The following is a 23,476-nucleotide window of genomic DNA, read 5'->3' as shown; positions in this document are numbered from 1 at the left end:
AAGTGTTCACTAGAATCTAACCAATCACCAATGATGGCTCTCAATATTTTTATCATGATAATTCAACCACATTTAGCACCATAGTTACTTGGAGCATGGTGCATTTAGGGTCGCACCATGGGCACAGGAACAGGGTACACTAATTAAGTGGTACGCAGTTCTTGAGGGGGTGGGCTTAGTCATTATGCCATTTCAGATTGATTTTGGTTGATTAGTCAATATGCTGTGTCAAATGGCAGTATGTTTTGAATTATTTACTTAAGATGGAATTATTACCGGCTCCCTCCTTCTATGTTAGGCAGGCAAAAAGCCCTCTTCTTTTCCCTCTCCGCTGCAGGCTTTGCAGCAGCAGGAAGCTCTCTTCTCTCTCATCACAGGCTCTGCAGCAGCAGCAGTAGCATCAGCAGCAAGCCCTATTGTTTCTCTTGTCACAGGCTTGTTGGGCTTTTGTGGAGCCTAGTTGTGTTAAATTTGGATGATGACCTGACCTTTATTTAATGAAAGATTTCTATCCTAAGGCTTAGTCCATGGAGCAAAGGCTTGGGTCCATTCGGAATAGAACCCTATGCGCAACATATAAAAGGATTGCTTTTGGGTGATTAGGGTTTGTGATCAAACTTCGCGAGAGAGCAAGAGAGAGAGTATTGTACCGCTGCACTCTCTGTAATATTTCTCCCTGATAATAGTGAAATCCCTGCAACTCCGTGGACGTAGGCAAAATTTCCGAAACACGTAAATACTATCTTGTGCGTGTGATTCATTTTTCTTTGGCGTGTATTCTTTCTCTATTTTGTTTCTCACAGGTTTCGGAATTTGTTTTTAATTCCCAACAAGGCTTCTCAGCAGGAAGCCCATTTCTCTCTCGTCTTAGATTTTGCAGCCACAGAAAACTTTCTTCTCTCCCTAGCAAGCTTTGCAGCAGAGTGAATATTTTCACATGATTTCTTAAATGTGAAAATATTATCATATGATCTTTTATTTGAAAATGGTTCACAAATCCATGTCACCACTTTTGGGAATTGGATCCCAGTCCCCAATGATCCAGGATGCTATTGATCCTTGGGTCATACCGTGCAATCTGGATTGCGGTTCCAAAGGGTGGGCAGCGACTCAGGTCACCATGGTTAGCTCACATGAACTGCCTCTAACTGCAGTATGGGGAGTGTTGGAGGATGAGGACGAAACTAGGATGCTGGTTGTGCCATCGGGACAAGGAGTTCATTGTGGCAATTCTTGCATTTGCACACATTGTAGCAAGGAAAATCATATTGTTAAATATTGTTGGAATCTCCATGGAAACTGACTTGGGCCAATAAAACACTTGCTGAATGTGATTCAACAATTCTACTTTTGACACTTGAAGGGCACCTAGCTACTTCAATGGGGAGATGTATGAAGAGCAGTATAACAATCTTGTCCACATGGTTCAACAACTTTAACTCAATCTTCTACATCTAGTGTTACGCCCATTCAAGTATAGTTGGGTTTCTTACCTTTCAGTTGTCCTCACAAGTCATTGGTTTTGGTGCACCCGACCATATGAAAATTGTGGAGGGGTTCTTAAGAGGGAAGGAGAGCTTTGTTGCATGCAAGTAATGGATGCTCTGGAAAGGGCCCTGAGAGGAGAACTAGGCAATTCTCAAGGAGTCAAGAAGCTTAAGCATGGATTGTGGCAGGTAAAAGTATTCTAAATTTCTAATACCTAAAAGGATTCCTTGAACTAGTGGTAATCCAAAGTGAGAGAGAGAGAGAGAGAGAGAGAGAGAGAGAGAGAGAGAGGAAGAGCTTAATTGTTCAATTGTCAAAAACCCCCTAGAAGAATAATTTGGGGTATTTATAGGGAAGAAGGAAAATGGCACAACTTGTCGCTTTTTTTTTTCCTTTTTTTTTTTCAAATAACCTGGAGACTCCAGCCACCATCGCGTCACTTTGGATACTATGGTGCGGCACCAAAACAGAGGGGGTGAGAGCCATCCGCCCATTGACGCACCCCTGATAATTCACTGACGTAATGCCTCAAGGGGGAATCGAACCCATGACCTTTGGGGTCACAAAAGTCATAAATCGCCCTTATCACTTGAGCTGGCACAACATGTCATCCTCCAATAATACATGTCATAATAATTGAAAAAGACAGACTTTTGAGCAATGATCATAATGCAGGATTAGGATGGAAGAAAATCAAAGGAAAAATGTGTCTTGAATAAAAATGTGGACACTAAAGCAACTAAAAAAAAGGTTAAGTGGTAGGGACACCCTTGTAAACCCTAATTTGAACGCACCAATCCAACTCTCTCTAGAGACATCCCAAAATAGGGATTCATAAAGACCCTATCACATATCTCTATGTTCAATTCCAACGCACACCACCAATCTTGACCTTCTACAATATTGCAAACATAATATAATATATTATAAATTTCATCATAATGTACATGCAAGTTCAAAATTGCTCAATTCCATAGTCTAAATTCTTGGGTAAAGGGTAAATTTTAAGCATTTACAACAGGTACCTATTTCATTTGTCCTCGAAACCCACTACCTTACACTCCTAAGGCTACTTTTGCTAATGTTTTGATTACATCGATTTCTAGTTGTCACAATATTCTTTCATTTCCTTCTATATTCATGTTTCCTCTGAGTTATATGAACATAAATTTTACTTAACCTAATATCAATTAGTCAATTAACTAAATCTCATAAATGTTCTGTGACCCTCTTTCCATTTGATTGTGTTATTCAAAATCTCTAGACAAGAAAAGGATCAGTGGAGGGCTTGAGAAGGATGGCATGTACTATATCAATTTTGGTGGTGGTGGTAGATCCAATTCTTGTCATACAACTTATTCAATTTCTACTCATGGTGTTTCTTTGGACCAGTGTCATGCTCATTTAAGCCATACGTCAGTTCAAAAACTGCAACAAGTTTTTCACATACTAAGTATATTTCTCATTTTAAGCGTTTTGCATGTCAATTAGGAAAGCATATTAGAACATCTTTTCCATTTAGAGTCGAGTCTCGTACTAAATCATTGTTTTCATTTATTCATTTAGATATTTGGGTTATACTATAATATTTTGTGTCCTTTGTGGATAATTTTTTGCTAAGACCTAGATATATCAGTGAAAAGACAAGTTTGAATTTCCTAAATGTATATTGATGGGGATCAACATACACCTCAAGTATCTTTCGTGGCTATTGTGACATGTGGACAACCACTCGAAGTCCACCGTTGATGTGACTTTATTTGCAGCAATTGAAGATTCTTTTAGACGCTAGCTTGGAAAGAGGATGATAGCTTGCGAGTCAAAATGTCTTCGTTTTTCAAGAAGCATGACAACTTGCAAGTCAAAGAGTCTTGGGTTTTCGAGAAGCATTTATTTCATTTTAAGTTCCTAGACTCCACTATCATAATTATTCTAGTTTTTAGGCTCCTATTTCTTATGACAAACTATTTCCTAGGAACCTCATTACCTATGTTTTAAATATTTTATTTTACTTATGTATTTTCTTTAATCTTTTAAGAAGTCATGTGCAAGTCATATGCATGTAAGGCTATAAATATGCCATCACTTGTATTGTAAAAGGCATCTTGCATTATCAATTAAAAATAAAGAGGCTTTTGCTTGAACTTGTGAATCTTGCTCCTCTCCTTGTGAGTGAGTGGTGTGAGGCTACATTCCGTCTCCTCGGAGATTGGGTGGTGAGAGACCACGAAAACATCAATGTCAACATCAACACTACACACCCACACCTCTTTCATAGCTCACAGCCACAACCACCTCAAGCTTCATTCTTGTCTCAAGATTCCTAAGGATCAACAAACTTGTTCATAGTGCGATCAAGTGCTCATGTGTCTTGGTGTTTGACATTCCGAACCTTTTGGTAAGCTCATTTCAATTCCTTGTTTGTGACCATCTAAAACAGCCCCTAAAAGTACCTTGTAAGCCTTGAAACTCTACCCAAAGCCTTGATTGGAAAACCTTGTTCATTCTTTTTTAATCTTCCTAGATTTTCAACATGAACATGCTTGCTAGTACCATGCTTAGGGATATTTGATCTATAAGCTAGGACTTGTGATCTAAGACTTCTAATATAACATCTTTTAAAGTGAACTAGATTACTTGAATGAAATGATCAACTAAGGACTTTGAACCAAATCATATATGTTTTTAAAATCTCAACAACTTGTGATCATTAGAATATGTCTGTGATGATCATGCTTGGTTAATTCAATTCTTCTCATAGATTGTGATATTGTGTGTGCACTACAAAAAGGGTTAACTGTAGGACTAGGACTACTTAGAACCATCCTACATCATCTACTCAAACAAAAACTCATATTGGCATTAGTATTCAAATTTTTCAACCTAATAATGCACTTGAATTGTTCAAATGAGCTTCGGTTTTTTTGCTTGGCCTAGGATTATTCATCAAGCATCATGTGTACACATAAAGTAGCTAAACAAAAAATATAGACATTTATTGACATAATACGGTCTCTAGTCTTTCATATCCATGCTCCTCAAACTCTTTGGACAAATACTCTTCTAACAACATGTTTTCTGCTCAACAAAATGCCCCCTAGAACACTACGGGGGCAAATTCCTTTCTCTACGTGTACCCAAAAAACATGCATGTTCTCATGTTCTCTATTATGCCTTGTGTCTTTAGGTGCACATATTTGGTTCTTGTTCCTCATAATGGTTAGGATAATTTCTATCCTCATGTTGGTAAATGTGTCTTTGTTGGGTACTCAAGAACTCAGAAAGAATATAGATGTTATGATTCCACACTAGTAGGAAATTGTTAATGCATATGTTACCTTTTTTTAGGGGACACCTTATTTCTCTAGTGTCAGGTCCTCCTTGGATGAATCTACTTTGAATCTATCAATAATTTTTGGCTCCCTCATATGTTGATCCTCCTAATTCTACCCATATCCCTCTAGAAAATACTTCCACTTTTTTTTCCGAATCCATAGGTTACTAATACCAAGAAACAATTAAGGGTTTATAAACAATTAATAGCGCGCATAGACAACACTAGCACCATACAGTCACCTCCTATCCTTCACCATTTCAACATCTAGTTCTAAAGTAATTGCAATGTAACTTGGATTTGCCAATTGCTCACCAAAAAGGTACTTGAAATCCCAAACACACTCTCAATAGTCCTTAATTTCTTATCCTTGCTCATTATTTTCAATTCTTCACCTTCCTAGTTCAATGCTTTCTTTTCCATTGGTTATTTCTTCTATTTCTATCCCTTCCTCACAAAGTACTCGCTAACCATAAGTGGAAGCATGCAATGGATGTAGAGATGGATGCTTTGACCGCTCAGGGGGATGTAGAAATGAATGCTTTGACTACTCAATGGACATGTGATTTGGTTGATCTTCCTCCAAGACCTTTGGTACAAAGTTGGTTAGGTGGTGTTGTTTCTGCATCATGAATATCTTTGCTTTATTGAAACGACTGAAGGCTTGATTGGTTGCCAAGGAGTACATCTAAACATATGGCACTTATTATTTTGAACCCTTCTCTCCTATTGCTAAACAAGATTCTATTCCTGTATTGATCTCATTGGAAATTAATTTTGATTAGCACTCATACCAGTTGGAAGTGACGAATGCCTCCTTGTATGAAGACTCACTTAAATGTATAAATGGAGCACCTCCTAAGTATGTTTGGTAAGTGTCACGAGCTAAGCTTGTTCAGGGCATTATGCTTGCCTATGACCGCTTGTCTCGTGTGCTTGGAATGGGTTTCCATCATGTAAATACTAGTGTAGGGTTATTTTCTGCTAGTAGTGTCTTTGTATGCCAAATAAGACAGTATGACTTCTCGGTCACTTTGATGTTTCATAGTGCTAGAGTGGGAATGGCCTAGAAAGCTCTTTAGGGGAGGGTAAGTGTTCATCAGTCATGGTAAAACTCACTAGCTTTCGTCAACGTGTTTAGCCTACTTGCCTCGCTAAACACACATTGTCAACGGAGATGTATTTAATGAATTTCGTAGATTCAATGTTTACTACTTGCTTGCCACGGCTTTCATGAATTGATTACTATTTCCGCTGCTGTTTGAATGAATGTTAATGAAAGTGTTTCGTAGATGAATGTTGGTAAACGATAAGATAGCTAGTTAAACAAGAGTGTTTTAGCTAGCGCCGCACGACCCTTCACAAAGGTGTGAAAATAGTTAGCCCGTGACACTTGGTATCAAAGCCAAGGCGTAGTTGCTACGAGAATTCAGTTACCTTCGTTGTAAGATTTGGATAGCTTTGGTAAGTGACCATGGCACCAAACAATGCTAAGAGGATCAGCATGCTGAAAGCACAGGTTGAGGCAACAACCGACATTGTGGCCACGGAGGTGGCCTAGATGAGAGAACTTGTTGATGAAGTGATGGGATCACGAAAGCATCAAGCATGTTTGCTTGGTGAGATGTCAGAGGACTTTCGCCATGTGGTGGAAACTTTGCAATCTCGGATGGTGGATCTAGATGCAAAGCTAAATCTGATGGTTCTTGCTATGGGGAACTCCAACACTCCAGGAGTTAGCAAGACCAAGGTACCAGAACCCAGGACGTATGCAGGTGCCCGTAATGCCAAGGAGTTAGAGAACTTCTTGTTTGATGTGGAGCAGTACTTTCGCGCTGTGAGGATGGCCTCAGAACAGGAAAAGGTGAATACTGCGACCATGTACTTCGTTGGTGACACTAAACTGTGGTGGCGTACCAAGTACAAAGAAATTGAAAATGGAAGCTGTGTAATCAATAATTGGGTAGACTTGAAGAGAGAGCTCAAGGCCCAATTCTTTCCTGAGAATGTTGAGTATAATGCAAGGAGAAAGCTGAGTGATCTCAAGCATACGGGGTCAATCAGGGAATATGTGACAATTTTCTGCTTTGATGTTGGATATTCGGGGTATGTCGGAGAAGGACAAGTAGTTCTATTTTCTTGAAGGGATGAAACCGTGGACAAGGATAGAACTTCATAGGCAAAGAGTTCAAGACTTGTTTACTGCACAAGCTGTTGCAGAACGCTTGACTGACTACGTTGGTGGTGATACTGCTTCGTCCAAACGGTTTGGCGGAGAGGAAAACAGTAGAAATTCTTTCAAGAAAGGCAAACCCAAGAGTGGGGGAGCCGACTCTAAATCATCAACCTCAAAGGAAGCTTCGTCGTCTCAAGGAATCAACACCCCCAATGGAAAGGGGAAGAGTAAAATTTTGTGCGACTTGTGTGGAAGACCTCGCAAAGTGAGTGAGTGTCAACACAAGGGATTACTCGATGCCTTACAAGCTCCACTTCGAGAAAAGTGGTGGAAAGCGAGGAGGAAGAGGATGATGCCCCGAGGGTAGGTTCAGTGCGGCTAGTGAGCGCATTGGAAAAGCAGGCAAAAGCATCAAAAGTTACACAAGCAAAAGGGTTAATGTTTGTGGACTTGAGGATAAATAGGAAGAGTACCCGCGCTATGGTGGATACGGGGGCTACTCATAATTTTGTTTCGCAATTGGAAGCATGGAGACTCAACTTATCCTTATAGAAGGATATAGGACACACAAAAGCAGTTAATTCTGTAGCCCAAACTACTCTAGGAGTAACCAAGCAAGTGACTGTGAAGCTTGGATAGTGGGACGGTCATACGAATTTCATAGCGGTGCCATTGGATGACTTTCGAGTCATTCTAGGAATGGAGTTCTTAAGGGGGGCAAGGGCAGTGCTGATCATGGTTCGAAATCGCGGTAGCGGGTAACGTCGCGTAACGGTCGCGGGTGTCGCGGGACGCGGGAGACGCGGGTGTTACGTAATGGGAAGCGGGCATAACGGCTATGAATTTTTTTCACGCATGCACAACCATGCCAAAATCGAAAAATAAGCATGAAATCCGTTAATGCATGATTTTTTAATGAATTTTGACAACCTTCATTCAACCTACAAATGCTTTTTAATAGACATTATGATTTTTATATTAATTTTAGTGCGCTGCTTACAAAAAAAGGCATATTTTTTTTAAAGTTTGCATTAGTTTAATGGGTAAAAAAGATGTAGAAATGTAATTAAAAAGAAGAATCAATTGATTAAAGACATAAAGTTACTTAAAATGAGTCAATAGACCCAATAATTTATATTACAATTTACAATTTAAAAAAATAAATATGGAATTGTAAATCTTACAATTTAATTATTTAAATGGTAGTGTACTTGAGTCACTTTAGACCTGACTAATTGTGTAGAAATTAGGATTTATTATAAATTTTAGATCTAATATTAAATTATTAATAGTCAAGGTATTTAAAAAAATAATTATATAGAATATTAATTAATAATTTTTTACTAAATCTGTACTCTTAACTCTCTATCTTTATAAATTTTATGTTTTAATAATTTTATACTTATTTTTTTATTTTAATTAATAAATTCTACTTATATAATCATTTATAAATTTGCATGCTAATTAAATAATAAATATAAACTGAAATTATAAAATAAACTAAATTATTAGTTTAGAATAAATTGGTAATTTACAATTACATTAACCAATGAAGTAGAAGAACTGAAGAAACATGCTCACTCCCGAGTCCCGAGTCCCCACCGAAGCTGCGAGAGAGCTACAACCTGCAAGCCCCCAAAATTTGGGGGAATCGAAGGCTTCAAAACTTATTTTTGGAGGTGCGACTGCGAGCCTGCGAATGGAGGCGACCTGCAGAGCACAGCTCCTTCAAGCGACAAATCGAAGATTGGAAGCTGATTTTTGGGTTCTTGCACTGGACAAAGGAGACGAACTGATGAAGAGGGAAAAATCGAAACACCTTCAAGGGAAAAATCAAACACCTTCAAGACGAATTGCCAGTCAGCTGACCTGCGATGGCTGCGAACTGCGAAAAACATCTTCAAGGCAAAAATCGAAGCTGATTTTGGGGATTTTGAAGCTTCAGATCCGTAGATTGAAGCTGTACCAAAGAGACGAAGAGTGAAAGAGGGAACAGCACAACAAATCGAAGCTTCGAAGCTGCTTTCGTTTCTTTGGAGGCTTCAAATGAGGAGATCTAAGCTAGATGATGGAGAGAGACACACAAAAGGTACGCAGTAATGTAAGGGGCTGTCGGCTGTAATGTGTTGTAACGGACGTTACGGGTCGTGACGTTAGTGTAACGGCCGTTATGGGCCGTTACGGTTCTGTAACGGCCGTTACGCACGTGAATTTTCTGCTCACCGCTAATGCGGGCTGTAACGGAATCGGAGAGATGATTTTCCGTTACGTAACGGCCGTTATTTAATACCATGGTGCTGATACCTTTGGCTAATTCCCTATGTCTAATGAGAGATCACTCGTGCATGGTGCAAGTCGTTGCGATGAAAGGAGACGACGAGAAGTCCCTTCCAACCATACAACTCAATGAGAGAATGGGTCAGAGTGAGCAGACCCGTCTAACCACAATGGTGGTAGACAAAGAAGTAGGCCAAAGGCTGGAGCCTACAACCATCCAAGCAGTGTTGGATGAGTACAAAGAGGTGTTTCCAAATAAGCTGCCTCACAATTTGCCTTCATGACGAACTATGGAGCATGAGATTGAGTTGTTATCAGGAGTGAAACCACTTGCTAAAGGGTCATGTCGAATGGCACCTCCATAGATAGTAGAGTTGGGGAAACAGCTTGATAAATTGGAAGCGGGATGTGTTCGCCCTTCCAAAGCACCATTGGGAGCATCGGTGTTGTTTCTGAGGAAACATGAAAAGCATCTACAAGAGGTGTTCGACAGGCTGAGGAGAAACAGTCTGGATGTGAAGAAAGAGAAGTGTTCTCTCGCTCAGTGGAGCAACAAATTCCTTGGTCATGTGGCTGAACAAGGTCGTATCCAGAGGGGTATGGAGAAGGTAAAGATGATTCAAGAACGGAAGATCTCCACGACAATAAAGGAGTTGCGTTCCTTTCTTGACCTTACTAGATATTGTAGGAAGTTCATTGAGGGGGTATTCACGGAGAATGACTCCAATGACAGGACTACTGGGAAGGTATTGTTGGCCGCACCTGTGGGATGATGTGGTTGATTATACCAGAACTTGTCTCACTTGCCAACAAGACAAGGAGGAGTAGAAGAAGTATGGTTCTTTCATGGCCGCACCGAAGTACTATTTGTCAAAGGAGATGACACAACTGTTCCATGTGATTGTTGTGAAACATTGGGGAGTTCCCCAAGTTATTGTTTGTGACCAAGACTTAATGTTCACTGACAACTTCTTGATAGAATTTTTCAGGATATTCAGGTCACATTTTGATATCTCTTTGAGTTATCACCGAAAGACAGACGGACAAATGAAGAGATTCAGAGAGCTACTAGAAAAGTACTTGCTCCATTTTGTCAATGACAACGAGGAGAACGGCGTGCAACTACTTGATGTGGCTCCGTTCTGTGGCAATGCCCAAAGGAGCTCAACAACCAACAAGAATCCTTTTGAGCTTGTTATAGGCTAGCAGCCACTGTTACCTCACACAGTGGGCGAGTCGTACATACGAAAGAGTCCTAGTGCGTACATCTTCACCAGAGAATGGAGACAGAATGCAGCGTTTGCCCGAGCCTATCTGGAGAAAGCTTCTAAGCAGATGAAGAAGTGGACAGATAAGGGGGAAAACCGTAGTTTTATGTCAACTGCGTCAAGCCATTCAACGCCGACACCAATGACCTGAGCAGAAATCAATCCAACAAAGCAGAGTTGAAGATAATGCAACCTAACAGATGTGAAGTTAAAGAGTTCCTTGCAGACAGAAAGTTCATATCCTTAAAGAAGAAGCGGCAGAAGTTCCTAGTGAATTGGAAATGCCTTGATGACAAAGAAATCAGCTGGATTTCTGCGGAAGATATGAAACCATTCGTAGACAAAGTTGAAGTGCACCTAGCGCCAAAGTCTACGAGGACGTCAACCGCATAAGTGGAGGAGAATGTCACGAGCTAAGCTTGTTCAGGGCATTATGCTTGCCTATGACCGCTTGTTTCGTGTGCTTGGGATGGGTTTCCATCATGTAAATACTAGTGTAGGGTTATTTTCTACTAGTAGTGTCTTTGTATGCTAAATAAGGCAGTATGACTCCTCGGTCACTTTGATGTTTCCTAGTACTAGAGTGGGAATGGCCTAGAAAGTTCTTTAGGGGAGGGTGAGTGTTCGTCAATCATGGTAAAACTCACTAACTTTCGTCAACGTGTTTAGCCTACTTGCCTCCCTCGCTAAACACACATTGTCAATGGAGGTGTTAATGAATTTCGTAGATTTAATGTTTACTGCTTGTTTGTCACGGTTTTCATGAATTGATTACTGTTTCCGCTGCTATTTGAATGAATGTTAATGAAAGTGTTTCATGGATGAATGTTGGTAAACGATAGGCTGGATAGTTAAACAAGAGTGCTTTAGCTAGCGCCACACGGCCCTTCACAAAGGTGTGAAAATAGTTAAGCCCGTGACACTAAGGGAAGGACGGTAAGGTATATAGGTTGCATAAGGTCATTTATGATCTTAAGCTGTCTCCTCGAGCTTGGTTTGATAACTTTACTATGGCAGCTCGACATTTTATTTTATCCAATCCTACTCCAATCAATTGGTTTTTGTCTGCAAAAAGGATACAGATGTGGTGCTTCTAGTAGTTTATGTTGTTAATACCATCATCACTAGCACAGAGTGGGATTGCAAATCTCAAGCAATGGGTTCAAGCAAAATTCAAATCAAGGATTTCGGTACTCTATGTTAGCATCTTGGTCTTAAGGTTGTATTGTGTAAGAAAAGGTTGAATCCATCTAAGTAAAAAATATCATGGACTTGCTAAGCGACACTAGTATATTCGAAACTATAATGATACACCTATTGATCCCAATGTGAAGTTGTCTAGTGGACCAAACTTCAAAGACAAACATTGATATAGGTAGTTGGTGGGCAAAGTTGATGTACTTAACTTTCCCATCCTAACATATACTTTGTTGTGGGGGTGGTGAGCCAATTTATGAAGAATCCTAAACAGCCACATTGGGATGATGTTTATAAGATTCTACGATATCTCAAAGGCTCTCCTGGCAAAGGTTTGATATATAAATGTAATAGAAACTATACTAATGTAGAATGGGTTGGCTTTGTCAAAGATCAAATGTCCACTATTGGATATTTTACATTTGTGGGAGGTAATTTTGTTACCTAGCATAGCAAGAAACAAACTATTACAAGATTGAGTGGTGAAGCAAAAATATTGAGCTATGGATCATACTATAGGCGACCTTATATGGTTAAAGTTTCTTATGTCTAGGATGAAATTCTCGGTAATGAAAATCATAGATATGTTTTGTGACAATCAAGCTGCCATGTATATTGCTAGCAACCCAATTTTTCATAAAAGGATGGAAAACATTGAAATTGACTATCATTTTGCAAGAGAGGCTATGTTGAGAAAGGTCGTGAGGACTTCATTGGTGAAATTCATGGATCAATCAGGTGATGTCCTCAATGAAGGTTCTTTTTAAGCCTACCTTGTCTATTGGTTGTGCCAATGAGGAGGAGTGAACTAGTTATGACAAGAGGGAGTAGAAGGGGTAGGGATAGGACTAGAGCTAAATAACTTGGAATGAGATAGTGAGGATTTAATACCCCTAAATTTTTCGGAGGAAATTGCCCATTATCGCATAAATTAGCAAAAAATAATTCATGTAGTCAACCCCACCTAGTGGGACTAAAGGCTTGGTTTGTCGTTGTTGTTGTTGTCGTTGTCTAATGGCTGTAACAAGCTGGCATTAGGTGATATTTATACACCTCCAGCTTGAGGGGGAGTGTTAGAAGAGCATGAGCTATTTCAATAACTATGTGACATTCACAAGGGTATTTTTGTCTTGCATGTCTTTTTATTATATATAAAAGGGCAGATATGGAGCTGCACATAATGCTCCAGGAAACTACCACCAGACTTTTCTCTCCTTTTCTTCTCTTTATCACTAGTTCTCCTTCTAAATTTACACCACACACGTGTGTATAGCTCCACTAATACCTAGATCTTGCCAAGTTTGATGATTCCTTCTCTTCAGGGACCATGTAAGGCTACAAATAATCATCACTTGTTGAATTTAGAATTCATCTCATTCCTAGATTGCCAACCAAATCTAGGGCCCATCCAATATCATATGAGGCTTGATTGTTGCACTCAAACTTTAGAATATTTTAAAATATTAAGCCTTAAAATAGGATTTAAATTTTGACCACATTGACAAGGGTTCATTCACAGGATTGGTCTTCAATTCAATTAGCAAGGAATAAAATGAGTTTTCAATTTAACAGTCAATATTATTTTTTTTCCTGATGTCATATGGGCCCCCACAATAACAGGTGTCGCAAATCAATATTATTTTCCCCTGATGTCATATGGGCCCCACAAGAACAGGTGTCGCATTCTTGGTGACACCTATGTGATAGTAGAGCATTGCCATATATATTGACCAGCTATTTCTCTGGCTCAATGACAACTTAAAATGCAATGAAATTGAATCTAAATCATTTTGCATATTGTGCTATAAAGATTACTTTCCCAAAGAACTACAAATTTTACATAGTGTTCTATAAGTAAGAAAAGGAGAAGTGACACTTGAACTAGACTAATGAAGCATTTGTATCCAAAATTGGAGAACACTGATTTGTAAGGACAAAAAAGTGAACTAATGCTACTCGCCCACCTTTTTAAGCTACTTGTCAGTCGTAAATGATAGAACACTAAAAACACCCAAAAAAAAATAAACAATAAATAATAAATAAACCCTAAGACCTATATATAGAACAGGACACGTTCATGGGGATGTTAACTCATAACTGGGGCAGCCTATGTGAAAATAGTGTTGACATACCTTCAGTTATCAGATTGAAAGGAAAGCCCAATTTCACAAGGAAAAAAACACTTGATTCACCATGCAGATAGCATGTGAAGTAGCTGATCGACATTTATAATGTCCACAATCACCAAAGTAATACCTAACCATCTCATGGTGTCCATAGTTGTGAAAACCAACATTTAATGACTCAATGTTTCCATAGAGAAATTATTACATATCTTTTTTACAAGTTTTGAGAAGATCGGTAATGGCTTAGACCAGTGGACTTGTGGTATCTCAGCAGTTTTGCGGGAAATTTGGATGAAAAGGAATGCTTGTATCTTTTTTGGAAGAGGAATTTTGGTACTTTGCTTGGGAATAAGATTCAGTACATGGCTTCTCTCTGGTCTTTTGGAGCTGGCGGTTTTAAAAGGGTGCCTTTCTCAGATCTTCAAAGAGATTGAAAGGCATTTTTTATTTGATTGCTTTCTAGTCTATTTTGGTTTCTTCTTTTTATAGGAGAATCTTTTTCTCCTCTTTGTACATTCTTTCCTCTTCAATGAGTATATCTTTTTTTTCTATCCAAAAAAAATATGCAAATGTTTTTGCCTATCAAAAAATATGTTTTGCAACTTTCTGTTTTTGAACTCATTGTATTTTGGTCAGTTGGAGCACATGCAAGGCGTGTGTCCCCTCTGTTAAGCCTTTCGTAGAAAAGGAACACTGCAGGATGGTTGACTACAAAATTAGGCTGTCTTGGAAGTGTTATGTAAATGTCATAAAATAGTCCTTGACCTCTCTACTAGAAAATGGAAAATTTACAATAGCACTGGGATCTGGATCAATTACTGGATGAAAACTAGGCTGGAGACAGCTGAAAAAGAAGACAATCACCAGAAGCTTCTCCCCCAGGCCTCAACACAGTCCTGAAAATTATATCACCTGGAGCAATTTTCTGCTGTGTTTATACTGCATTTTCCGTTGTGGGAGCTTGTTTTCTTACTAACAGTATCCTGGGATTTCTGATGTTACCAGGAGGGACACTTTTTGCCGATTAAAAAGCCAAAAAAAAAAAGATCTAGTCTCAAACATTATCTTGAGCAGGGATCATAATTTCTTGATGTCCACACCTACCATTCCAAGTCAAATTTACAAAGATTTTTGCCGATTAAAAAGCCAAAAAAAAAAAAAGATCTAGTCTCAAACATTATCTTGAGCAGGGATCATAATTTCTTGATGTCCACACCTACCATTCCAAGTCAAATTTACAAAGATAATGTGCTGAATTTTGTCAAAACATTAAACGCCAGATTTCCTCCAATTTAACGTTCTTTGACAATAATTCCTGTAACTATCATACCATTTCTGACAATACCTCCCTTAATATAAATGCACCTAGCCGATACCTCTATCAAAAAATCAAGAGGTTGTTTGGTTACCATCACAACTCAGAAAGAAACTGAAACTGGAGACCAAAACTAAAAATTGAAAACCGTAAACCGGTTTGGTTGTGCTCCTAAAACTGAAAATGTGTTTTTTGCCAATGTTTCAATTTTTTTAAATTTTCTAAACCATACCAAAAAACTTATTATAATGTGAAATTCAAATTTCACCTTAAAATAAAACTAAGCCACTTCATTGCAAAAGCATAAATTTTCTCCTCAAATAATTACAGTATGGTTCAAATTGATTGCCTATTACAAATTAGCATGTCATGGACTTCTTCATACCATCACCACAACTACTCCATTTACATTTTTCTTTTTTTCCATCGTCAACGAATACCACCATTCCAGGAAGTATAAGAAGAAACCAGTGAAAGGTTCAAATCCAATAGCGCACAAAGCGCCCCCTCATTATGCATACGATGACAAGATAAACTAGAGAATGACAGCAAAACAAGTAAAGAGGATTTCTGGCTGTGCATGATAAAAGGAGGGAAAGAATCAACAGATCATGGGCCACAAATAAAATAGAGAAGAAACAGAGAAAAAAGGGGGGGGTGGCCGGAGAAAGAGCCGGCATGTCATGGAAGAGTAAATAAAGATGAAGCCAAAAGGAAAAAGGGGATGTTGGCCAAAGGAGATACAGGGAGATAAAGAACAAAATAGCAGTTTAGGGTGCAAAAAATGCACAAGAAAAAATGGCAAAAAGGGGTTAGCAGCAGGAGATAAAGTTAGATAGAATATCAGCAGGTGGAAGATTAGAAAGAATGACCAAGAGGCCATCGAAAAGAAAGATTACCTGAAGATAGAGGGGGCAAAGAAGCAGCAATCAATGAGTACTCTCCTTTGTTGTTAAGTGAGAGATAAGAGTTTCAGTGGCCTGTGTTTCTGCATTTCATGTTTCAGTCGGGAAAAAATGCACAAAACTTGCAAGCTTAAGATAAGAACCTGCAGCTTAGGGCAGACTTTTTAACATGTAGCTGCACTCATGTTCGCAAAGAAGTGAAACCACTTATTATCATGTTTGTCAGACTTTTGTAGACAAGGCGCAACATTTTTGAAGATGAAATTGGAGCTGCCACTCACAATAACTGATTTCACAGTTCAAAATTCAAGCACAATAATTACTAATACTAAATAAATTCTAACTACCAGGAACCTGCATATGATAAATCATGGATATCTTCAAAGGCAAATTGAAAAAGTTGTTCAATAATGTTCCAAAATTCTTGTGTTACCTGAGATGGAATTTAGCGCCAACAAGTCATAATCCGAAACAACACCAACCTACAGCAAAAAATAATGCTTCGATTAATTTTCACATACTGTCAACAGAATGAAATATTAAAAATCTCAATAAATTAAACATTTTCCTCCCCTAGGTCCAAATATACAAAGATGACTAACTCATACAAAATAATAGATTTCAAGAAGACTTGATAAGTAGCAACCAGAAAAATCTCTGGACATCTATGGGTCCTAATATGCAATATTACCCTCTCATCCCCCTTTGGACCCTCTTTGATAGAGTCACTTCTTGCTAATATGCATTTACACTCTCATTCACCCTTGGAGTCTCTTCGATATAATTACTCATTGCTAATCAAAAAATAATCTTGACTTTGTAGTGCACTCAAAAAGAACAATCTTTTGTGATACCTTAGGGTTCTAATATGCAATTACCTCCCCCCCCCCCCCCCCCAAAAAAAAAGTATCCATCGTGAAATAAATAAGAAGATATGTTCAAGGTTATCCAATAAATTTGCCAGCATTTCAGTTTTCCACTATTGAACATGGTCTTCACATGATCACAAAAAAATCCATATATAATATGGTCAAACAATATCATAACTAGAGTAGATACAAAGGATTTACAGTCTTGCCAGCCATCCATAGCTAGGTCAAACATAAGATAACTTATAAATCGCACTGTTTTCTCACCGTTCAGTACTTATTATCCAACATCAGGTTAATTAATAATATTTCACAACTGTAAATTGCAATCAAGGATTCATTTGTTTCTCAATTACTTTTCAAGGTAACTATTGCAAAATCATTCAAACACAGCAGTGCCAACTACCAGGAAAGGAAGCGTTTATTTTTCAAGGTAACTATTGCAAAATCATTCATACACAGCAGTGCCAACTACCAGGTAAGGAAGCAATGAATGATGTATCAATGATATCCTAGTTGTTGGGTCAATGGTTTTAAGGCCCAGACCAGTCTTTGACCCAGAAAAGGTACTGGGTCGGTCGAACCTGTGGGTCAAACTAGAGGTCGAACCAGTGACGTCATCACAACACACACACACACACACACACATATATATATATTGCAACCAAGGTCTTAAGTTTCAATTTTGACTTAAATTTCGAAGCTCCAAAAGTACAGAAATTTCGACGGAAATTTGGATTTCGATTTCGATTTGAAAAAATAGCAAAAATTTGTAATAAAGCATGGAATTCTTTGTGAAACTTTAGAAATGGTTAACAAACATAATAATATAAGTTTTAGGACTAATATATTACAAATTAAATACATCTATGTTTTGTATGAGGTGGAAAAGTTGTAAAATAGTATGTGTATCAAGCATATTTGTAGGATAAAGTATATTAAATATATTCAGTTAATACAAATGAAATTCATAAATCATTTAAATATTATTTATTGTACAAATAATGATAATATAGACATGAATGGTTAAATAAAATGTTACTGTAAGTTTATTTTTTTCATATAATTTCAAAAGCACTTGTAATAATCTTTTGTTTCAATAAAATAAATTAAGATAGAAATTTCACTTCACTCCTAAATTTCTCATTTGAATTTTGATGAAATTTCATCGAATAGTTAAAGTTTCGACAAGTTTCGCTAAAATTTCAAGATTTCGATAAATTTCGGATGATTCGTTGAGATTTCGACGGAAATTATGCAAAACGGATATCGACTGCCATTTTGATTTCGAGGGTGATGGAAATCGGAAATTTCGACAATTTTGTGGAAATTTAAGACCATGCTTGCAACAATAATATTATATAAAAAAAAAAAGAGACCATAATCATTTATTAGTTATTTAGATTCAAAAATAACAACCAACACATTCTAGATAAATTTATATTTAAAAAAAAACAATCGTGAATTTATAACTATTAGAAAAAAATAATATTAGATTCAATTAATAAGTTACTTTAATTGGGTATGTGAGTTTGAATGTAAATCAATTATAGGAGTCCAATAAATTTTGAAAAAATGGAGAGAGAAAAGTGTTTAATTAAATGAATAAATTTCTTTATTCGGTGTGTCTATGAGGGAGAGACAGTTTGCATGTATTTAATTATCAGAGTCAAAAAAATTTTAAAAGAAATGAAAGATTGATTTAATTAATAAAGTTACTTTATTTGGTGTGAGCTTGTAACTTTGTATGTACATTAATTATTAGCATATTTAAGGCTCACTGCAAAACAATGCAACAAACCAATTTAGCACAATAGCCAGGGCATGGTTGGATTTCAGTAGGTCTTGGGTTCAACTAAGAACTAAGGATTTAGGAAGCAGGTTGACCCGCCGCTGACCCAGGTTCATCTGTTCAAGCTGGTTCTGACCAAGTCAGCCAGGTTTGAACAGGTTCATGAAATTTCCAGTTCTGAGGACCTAACCGACCTGTTCCAGTTAAACCCAATCGGACCAGCCCGTCTGGTCCGGGTTTTAGAAGTTTTAGAAGTATGGTTGGGTCCGCTTGAACAAATCCAAAGATGCTGCATTTGGAAGCATAAATTTTGAGTCTTGGATTTGAGTTTGTGTGAATTGGACAAAATTCAATACAATTTTATATATTTTGTCCAAATCCACACAAATCCAAATCCAAATCCAAGGCCTCTCCCAAACGTAGGGTGAAACAAAAGCAAGAGCAAAAGGGAAGAGCAGAAATTCGGGAAAAAATAATAAAAATAAAAATAAAAACTAGGGTCTCAAAAGGCCTTTTAAGAACATGTGCAAGCTGCTATACAATTTTATATAACACAGAATTTAGTAGTAGAAATGTTCACATATATGACTGACCTGTTCCAGTTAAACCCAATTGGACCAGCCCGTCTGGTCTGGGTTTTAGAAGTTTTAGAAGTATGGTTGGGTCCACTTGAACAAATCCAAAGATGCAGCATTTGGAAGCATAAATTTTGAGTCTTGGATCAAGCTAGTTCTGACCAAGTCAGCCAGGTTTGAACAGGTCCATGCCATTTCCAGTTCTGAGGACCTAACCGAACTGTTCCAGTTAAACCCAATCAGACCAGCCCGCCTGGTCTGGGTTTTAGAAGTTTTAGAAGTACGGTTGGGTCCGCTTGAACAAATCCAAAGATGCTGCATTTGGAAGCATAAATTTTGAGTCTTGGATTTGAGTTTGTGTGAATTGGACAAAATTCAATACAATTTTATATATTTTGTCCAAATCCACACAAATCCAAATCCAAGGCCTCTCCCAAACGTAGGGTGAAACAAAAGCAAGAGCAAAAGGGAAGAGCAGAAATTTGGGAAAAAATAATAAAATAAAAATAAAAACTACGGTCTCAAAAGGCCTTTTAAAAACATGTGCAAGCTGCTATACAATTTTATATAACACAGAATTTAGTAGTAGAAATGTTCACCTATATGACCGACCTGTTCCAGTTAAACCCAATCGGACCAGCCCGTCTGGTCCGGGTTTTAGAAGTTTTAGAAGTATGGTTGGGTCCACTTGAACAAATCCAAAGATGCTGCATTTGGAAGCATAAATTTTGAGTCTTGGATCAAGCTAGTTCTGACCAAGTCAGCCAGGTTTGAACAGGTTCATGCCATTTCCAGTTCTGAGGACCTAACCGACCTTTTCCAGTTAAACCCAATCGGACCAGCCTGTCTGGTCCGGGTTTTAGAAGTTTTAGAAGTATGGTTGGATCCATTTGAACAAATCCAAAGATGCTGCATTTGGAAGCATAAATTTTGAGTCTTGGATTTGAGTTTGTGTTAATTGGACAAAATTCAATACAATTTTATATATTTTGTCCAAATCCACACAAATCCAAATCCAAGGCCTCTCCCAAATGTAGGGTGAAACAAAAGCAAGAGCAAAAGGGAAGAGCAGAAATTTGGGAAAAAATAATAAAAATAAAAGTAAAAACTAGGGTCTCAAAAGGCCTTTTAAGAACATGTGCAAGCTGCTATACAATTTTATATAACATAGAATTTAGTAGTAGAAATGTTCACATATATGAACTGTAAGGAAATGAAAGGATTCTGATATTTTCTAGTTAAGGTACCTAAGATTAATTTAAGCCCCAAAGTCAGCCCTTGCAACAAGCAGAATGCTGCTTTTTCAGGTAAGACCAAGAAAAACCCATAAAGTAGGTGGGAGTCCGAAGCTTAAGTCAAGTCCACATCTACTTTGCTCAAATACGTGAATTGAAGCAGGTTTTGCTCTCAATCCCCCGATCCAAGGATTGAAAAGGAATCTAGCTCCCTAAATCAAGGATTAGCTCACAAGAGGAGGATAGCTGTAACCAGAAGTTTTCATCAAGAATAGGCTCTGATTAGAAAAATTATCTGCCCTCAGCAGCACAGCTCTGTTATACAAATTATAGCCTCTCCAGCTCAGCATCAGATAAATTATGGATTTGGAGAATAAACTCAAAAATACATCAATTCCAAACAGCTGATTATCTACCCAAATATTCCCTCTGCTGTTTTGAAGGATTGCTAAATTTTAGCCATGGCTTGAGCCATAGGTGCACAAGTGAAACTAAAACATGTTATTGAGCATTGACTTCTAGTACTTACAGAACAATGACCAGTAAGAACAGGGATTGTTTCATATACCAACAGCTGCAATATAATAATAAGGATGAAGATATAAAGGCAATCTCACGCACATGCACAGGTCATAACAACAAAAATGATAGAGCACTATCAGTTAAAGGCAATATAAATTACCAATTTCCAGTCATCATTAATCACAGGAAATCCAGTAATCTTTTTCTCCACAAGAGCCTCCCATGCTGGTACAAAAAGGCTGAATGAGAAATTAAAGTAATCGCATATTATCATTAAGAAAGATACCCCAGAACCACTACCACCTTCATCAACAGTTGTTGTAGTTCTCACAACTTGTAAATCCTCCTTTTTAGTCATAAAATCACCAACTGTATATGTCTTATTTCTTGTCTGAAAAATAATACACCAAGTTAAAAGTGTGAAAATAAATATCAAGGCGACATAGATGATGTTAAAAGGGTTGGAGAAGGCAATGTCACCATCCCTTACCATGAAAGATACAATTGATATAATATCACAGTAAAAAGGAATAAATAGGAAACATAGGAAAAGAGAACAGATATAAATTCATTCACACCCTGTGGAATAATGAGCATAGTTTCCAACCAAGCAATTGTAAGGTATGCCTTTGATATGTATGGAGGATTTTCTTAACTCTTAAAAGTTATAAAATTCTATATTTGTCTATGTACCAAAAATCTAAAATTAAATACCATAGGATGGACTAGGATCTATTAGCTCTTCGAGTAGTAGTATACTTAATAACTTTTTTTTCTTATTTTAAAGATTTTTAACAGCATCTATGTGTTTCACATCACAATTTTAGTAGAACACCAAAGATTTATTCCAGTATGTTTACACATAATTACAAGATCCATTTAGCTCACTCAATAGAGACTTCATAAAGAGGAGTAAAAATGTTAAGTAGATAACAGTTAAGAGAGTCTCAACAAAGAAAAGCCATCAAAATATGATCCTTAACCCCCAAAAATATGAACGATAAAGTTAAAGAAATTTAAATTTACTGGATAATGTGTTTTCATAACAACTAGGCCCACGTTCTCCTTGTCTAACCTTACTCTCATACCTCATATGAATCAAGTCACACATGAGCTAATGAATCTTTGATTGTCATAAAACAAGCAAACAATAGTAGGCAACTTCCTCCCATCCAATCCTAAGTGCGCCCTTTAACATCTCCTAGATGCATTAAACTATCATTATGTGTTTTTTGTCTTTCCACCTACCACTCTCAATAAAAACAAAGCATTGTGCATTAGTCCATCTTGAGCACTTCTTGTTGTATTGTATCTAGTGTATTGTATACATTACTCATGAATTCTATTGCATTCAAAATTTTAAATTACCCATAATTTCTTCATTTTTTAGCATTTTATACAACATTTATGCACATCAGAACAGATCAGCCATTCAGCAGTTCATTGATTCAACGACTAAGGGCAATGCAAACTTCAGACATAACTCCTACTATTAGAGGTATTGTTCCCAAATCCCATCCAAAGGGGACACTCTCATTAAGCAACAAAGGTACATGGATCCCTTTTGAAAGCAGAATTCTGTTCTAAACATAAAGCCATGAGGAATATATTCCTAATGAGTAGCTAACGGAAAGCCTAGCTGAGGAGCTGCAAGTGGCTCCAAATAACAAAAGATTTTCCCAGCCCCAATGAAGACTCTTACCTAGAAGCGGCCAATGGCCAACCATAAGCTTCACATTTGACAACCGGCCTAACCTCCTGTATTGTCCCTAGTTTTAGCAGGCTTGACCCTAGTTTTAGCAGGCATGGACTCCTCATGTAGGCTCTTTACCATATCTTAATATAATTTTGGGGGCCCACATAAGTTTATGCCAAATTGGCATGTCTGCAATTAACTAAGGCTAGTTATGCTTTTCTTCTTTTATTTTATTTTTTTTACACAATTCAAAATGTGATGTACTGTGTATATTATACAATAAATTGCATTGCACTAATGATAGTTTCAAAAATTATTACATTTTTATTAGTAATAATTTTAAACATTATTAAATTAAATTATTTCCAAAGGGCCTGGCCCAAGCTAAACTGGAGGTCTAGGACCCTTTAAAGTTGAGATTGAGATCAAGACAACATGATGCCACCAGATTGAAGTGTCATGGCCCATGTACATCCCTATCTTGTAGTACTCTTTTATAGAAGGGACAGCCTACACTGAGACAAAATATTAATCCAAGCTACCCAATAATAAAAGAAAAAAAAAACAACTAAAAAGGACGAAAAAACATTACTCTTCACCTAGAATATATGGAAGCCTAATACTGCAAATCAAGATTTGAAATAGTTCTCCTCCATTCAATTGATAGAAAAAGAAAGAAAGTAAAATGAAAGGTTGTAGAA

At 37.5% G+C, this 23,476-nt stretch overlaps 1 protein-coding gene across 1 annotated transcript in view; it reads right to left on the bottom strand.

Annotated features, from left to right (window-relative positions):
- The window catches only part of LOC131154880 (CBS domain-containing protein CBSX1, chloroplastic-like), a 31,008-nt gene that overhangs the window by 5,785 nt on the left and 1,747 nt on the right, over positions 1-23,476 (bottom strand). The window contains exons 2-4 of the mRNA XM_058107686.1: positions 21,383-21,470; positions 21,240-21,304; positions 16,520-16,568 (exon numbers count right to left, since the gene is read on the bottom strand). Coding sequence (XP_057963669.1) covers positions 16,520-16,568; positions 21,240-21,304; positions 21,383-21,470 — 202 coding nt within the window. The remainder of the gene's footprint in view (positions 1-16,519; positions 16,569-21,239; positions 21,305-21,382; positions 21,471-23,476) is intronic.

This window comes from Malania oleifera, chromosome 5 (genome assembly GCF_029873635.1).
Source record: "Malania oleifera isolate guangnan ecotype guangnan chromosome 5, ASM2987363v1, whole genome shotgun sequence".
NCBI lineage: Eukaryota > Viridiplantae > Streptophyta > Magnoliopsida > Santalales > Ximeniaceae > Malania > Malania oleifera.
This window is presented reverse-complemented; position numbering and strand designations above follow the sequence as displayed.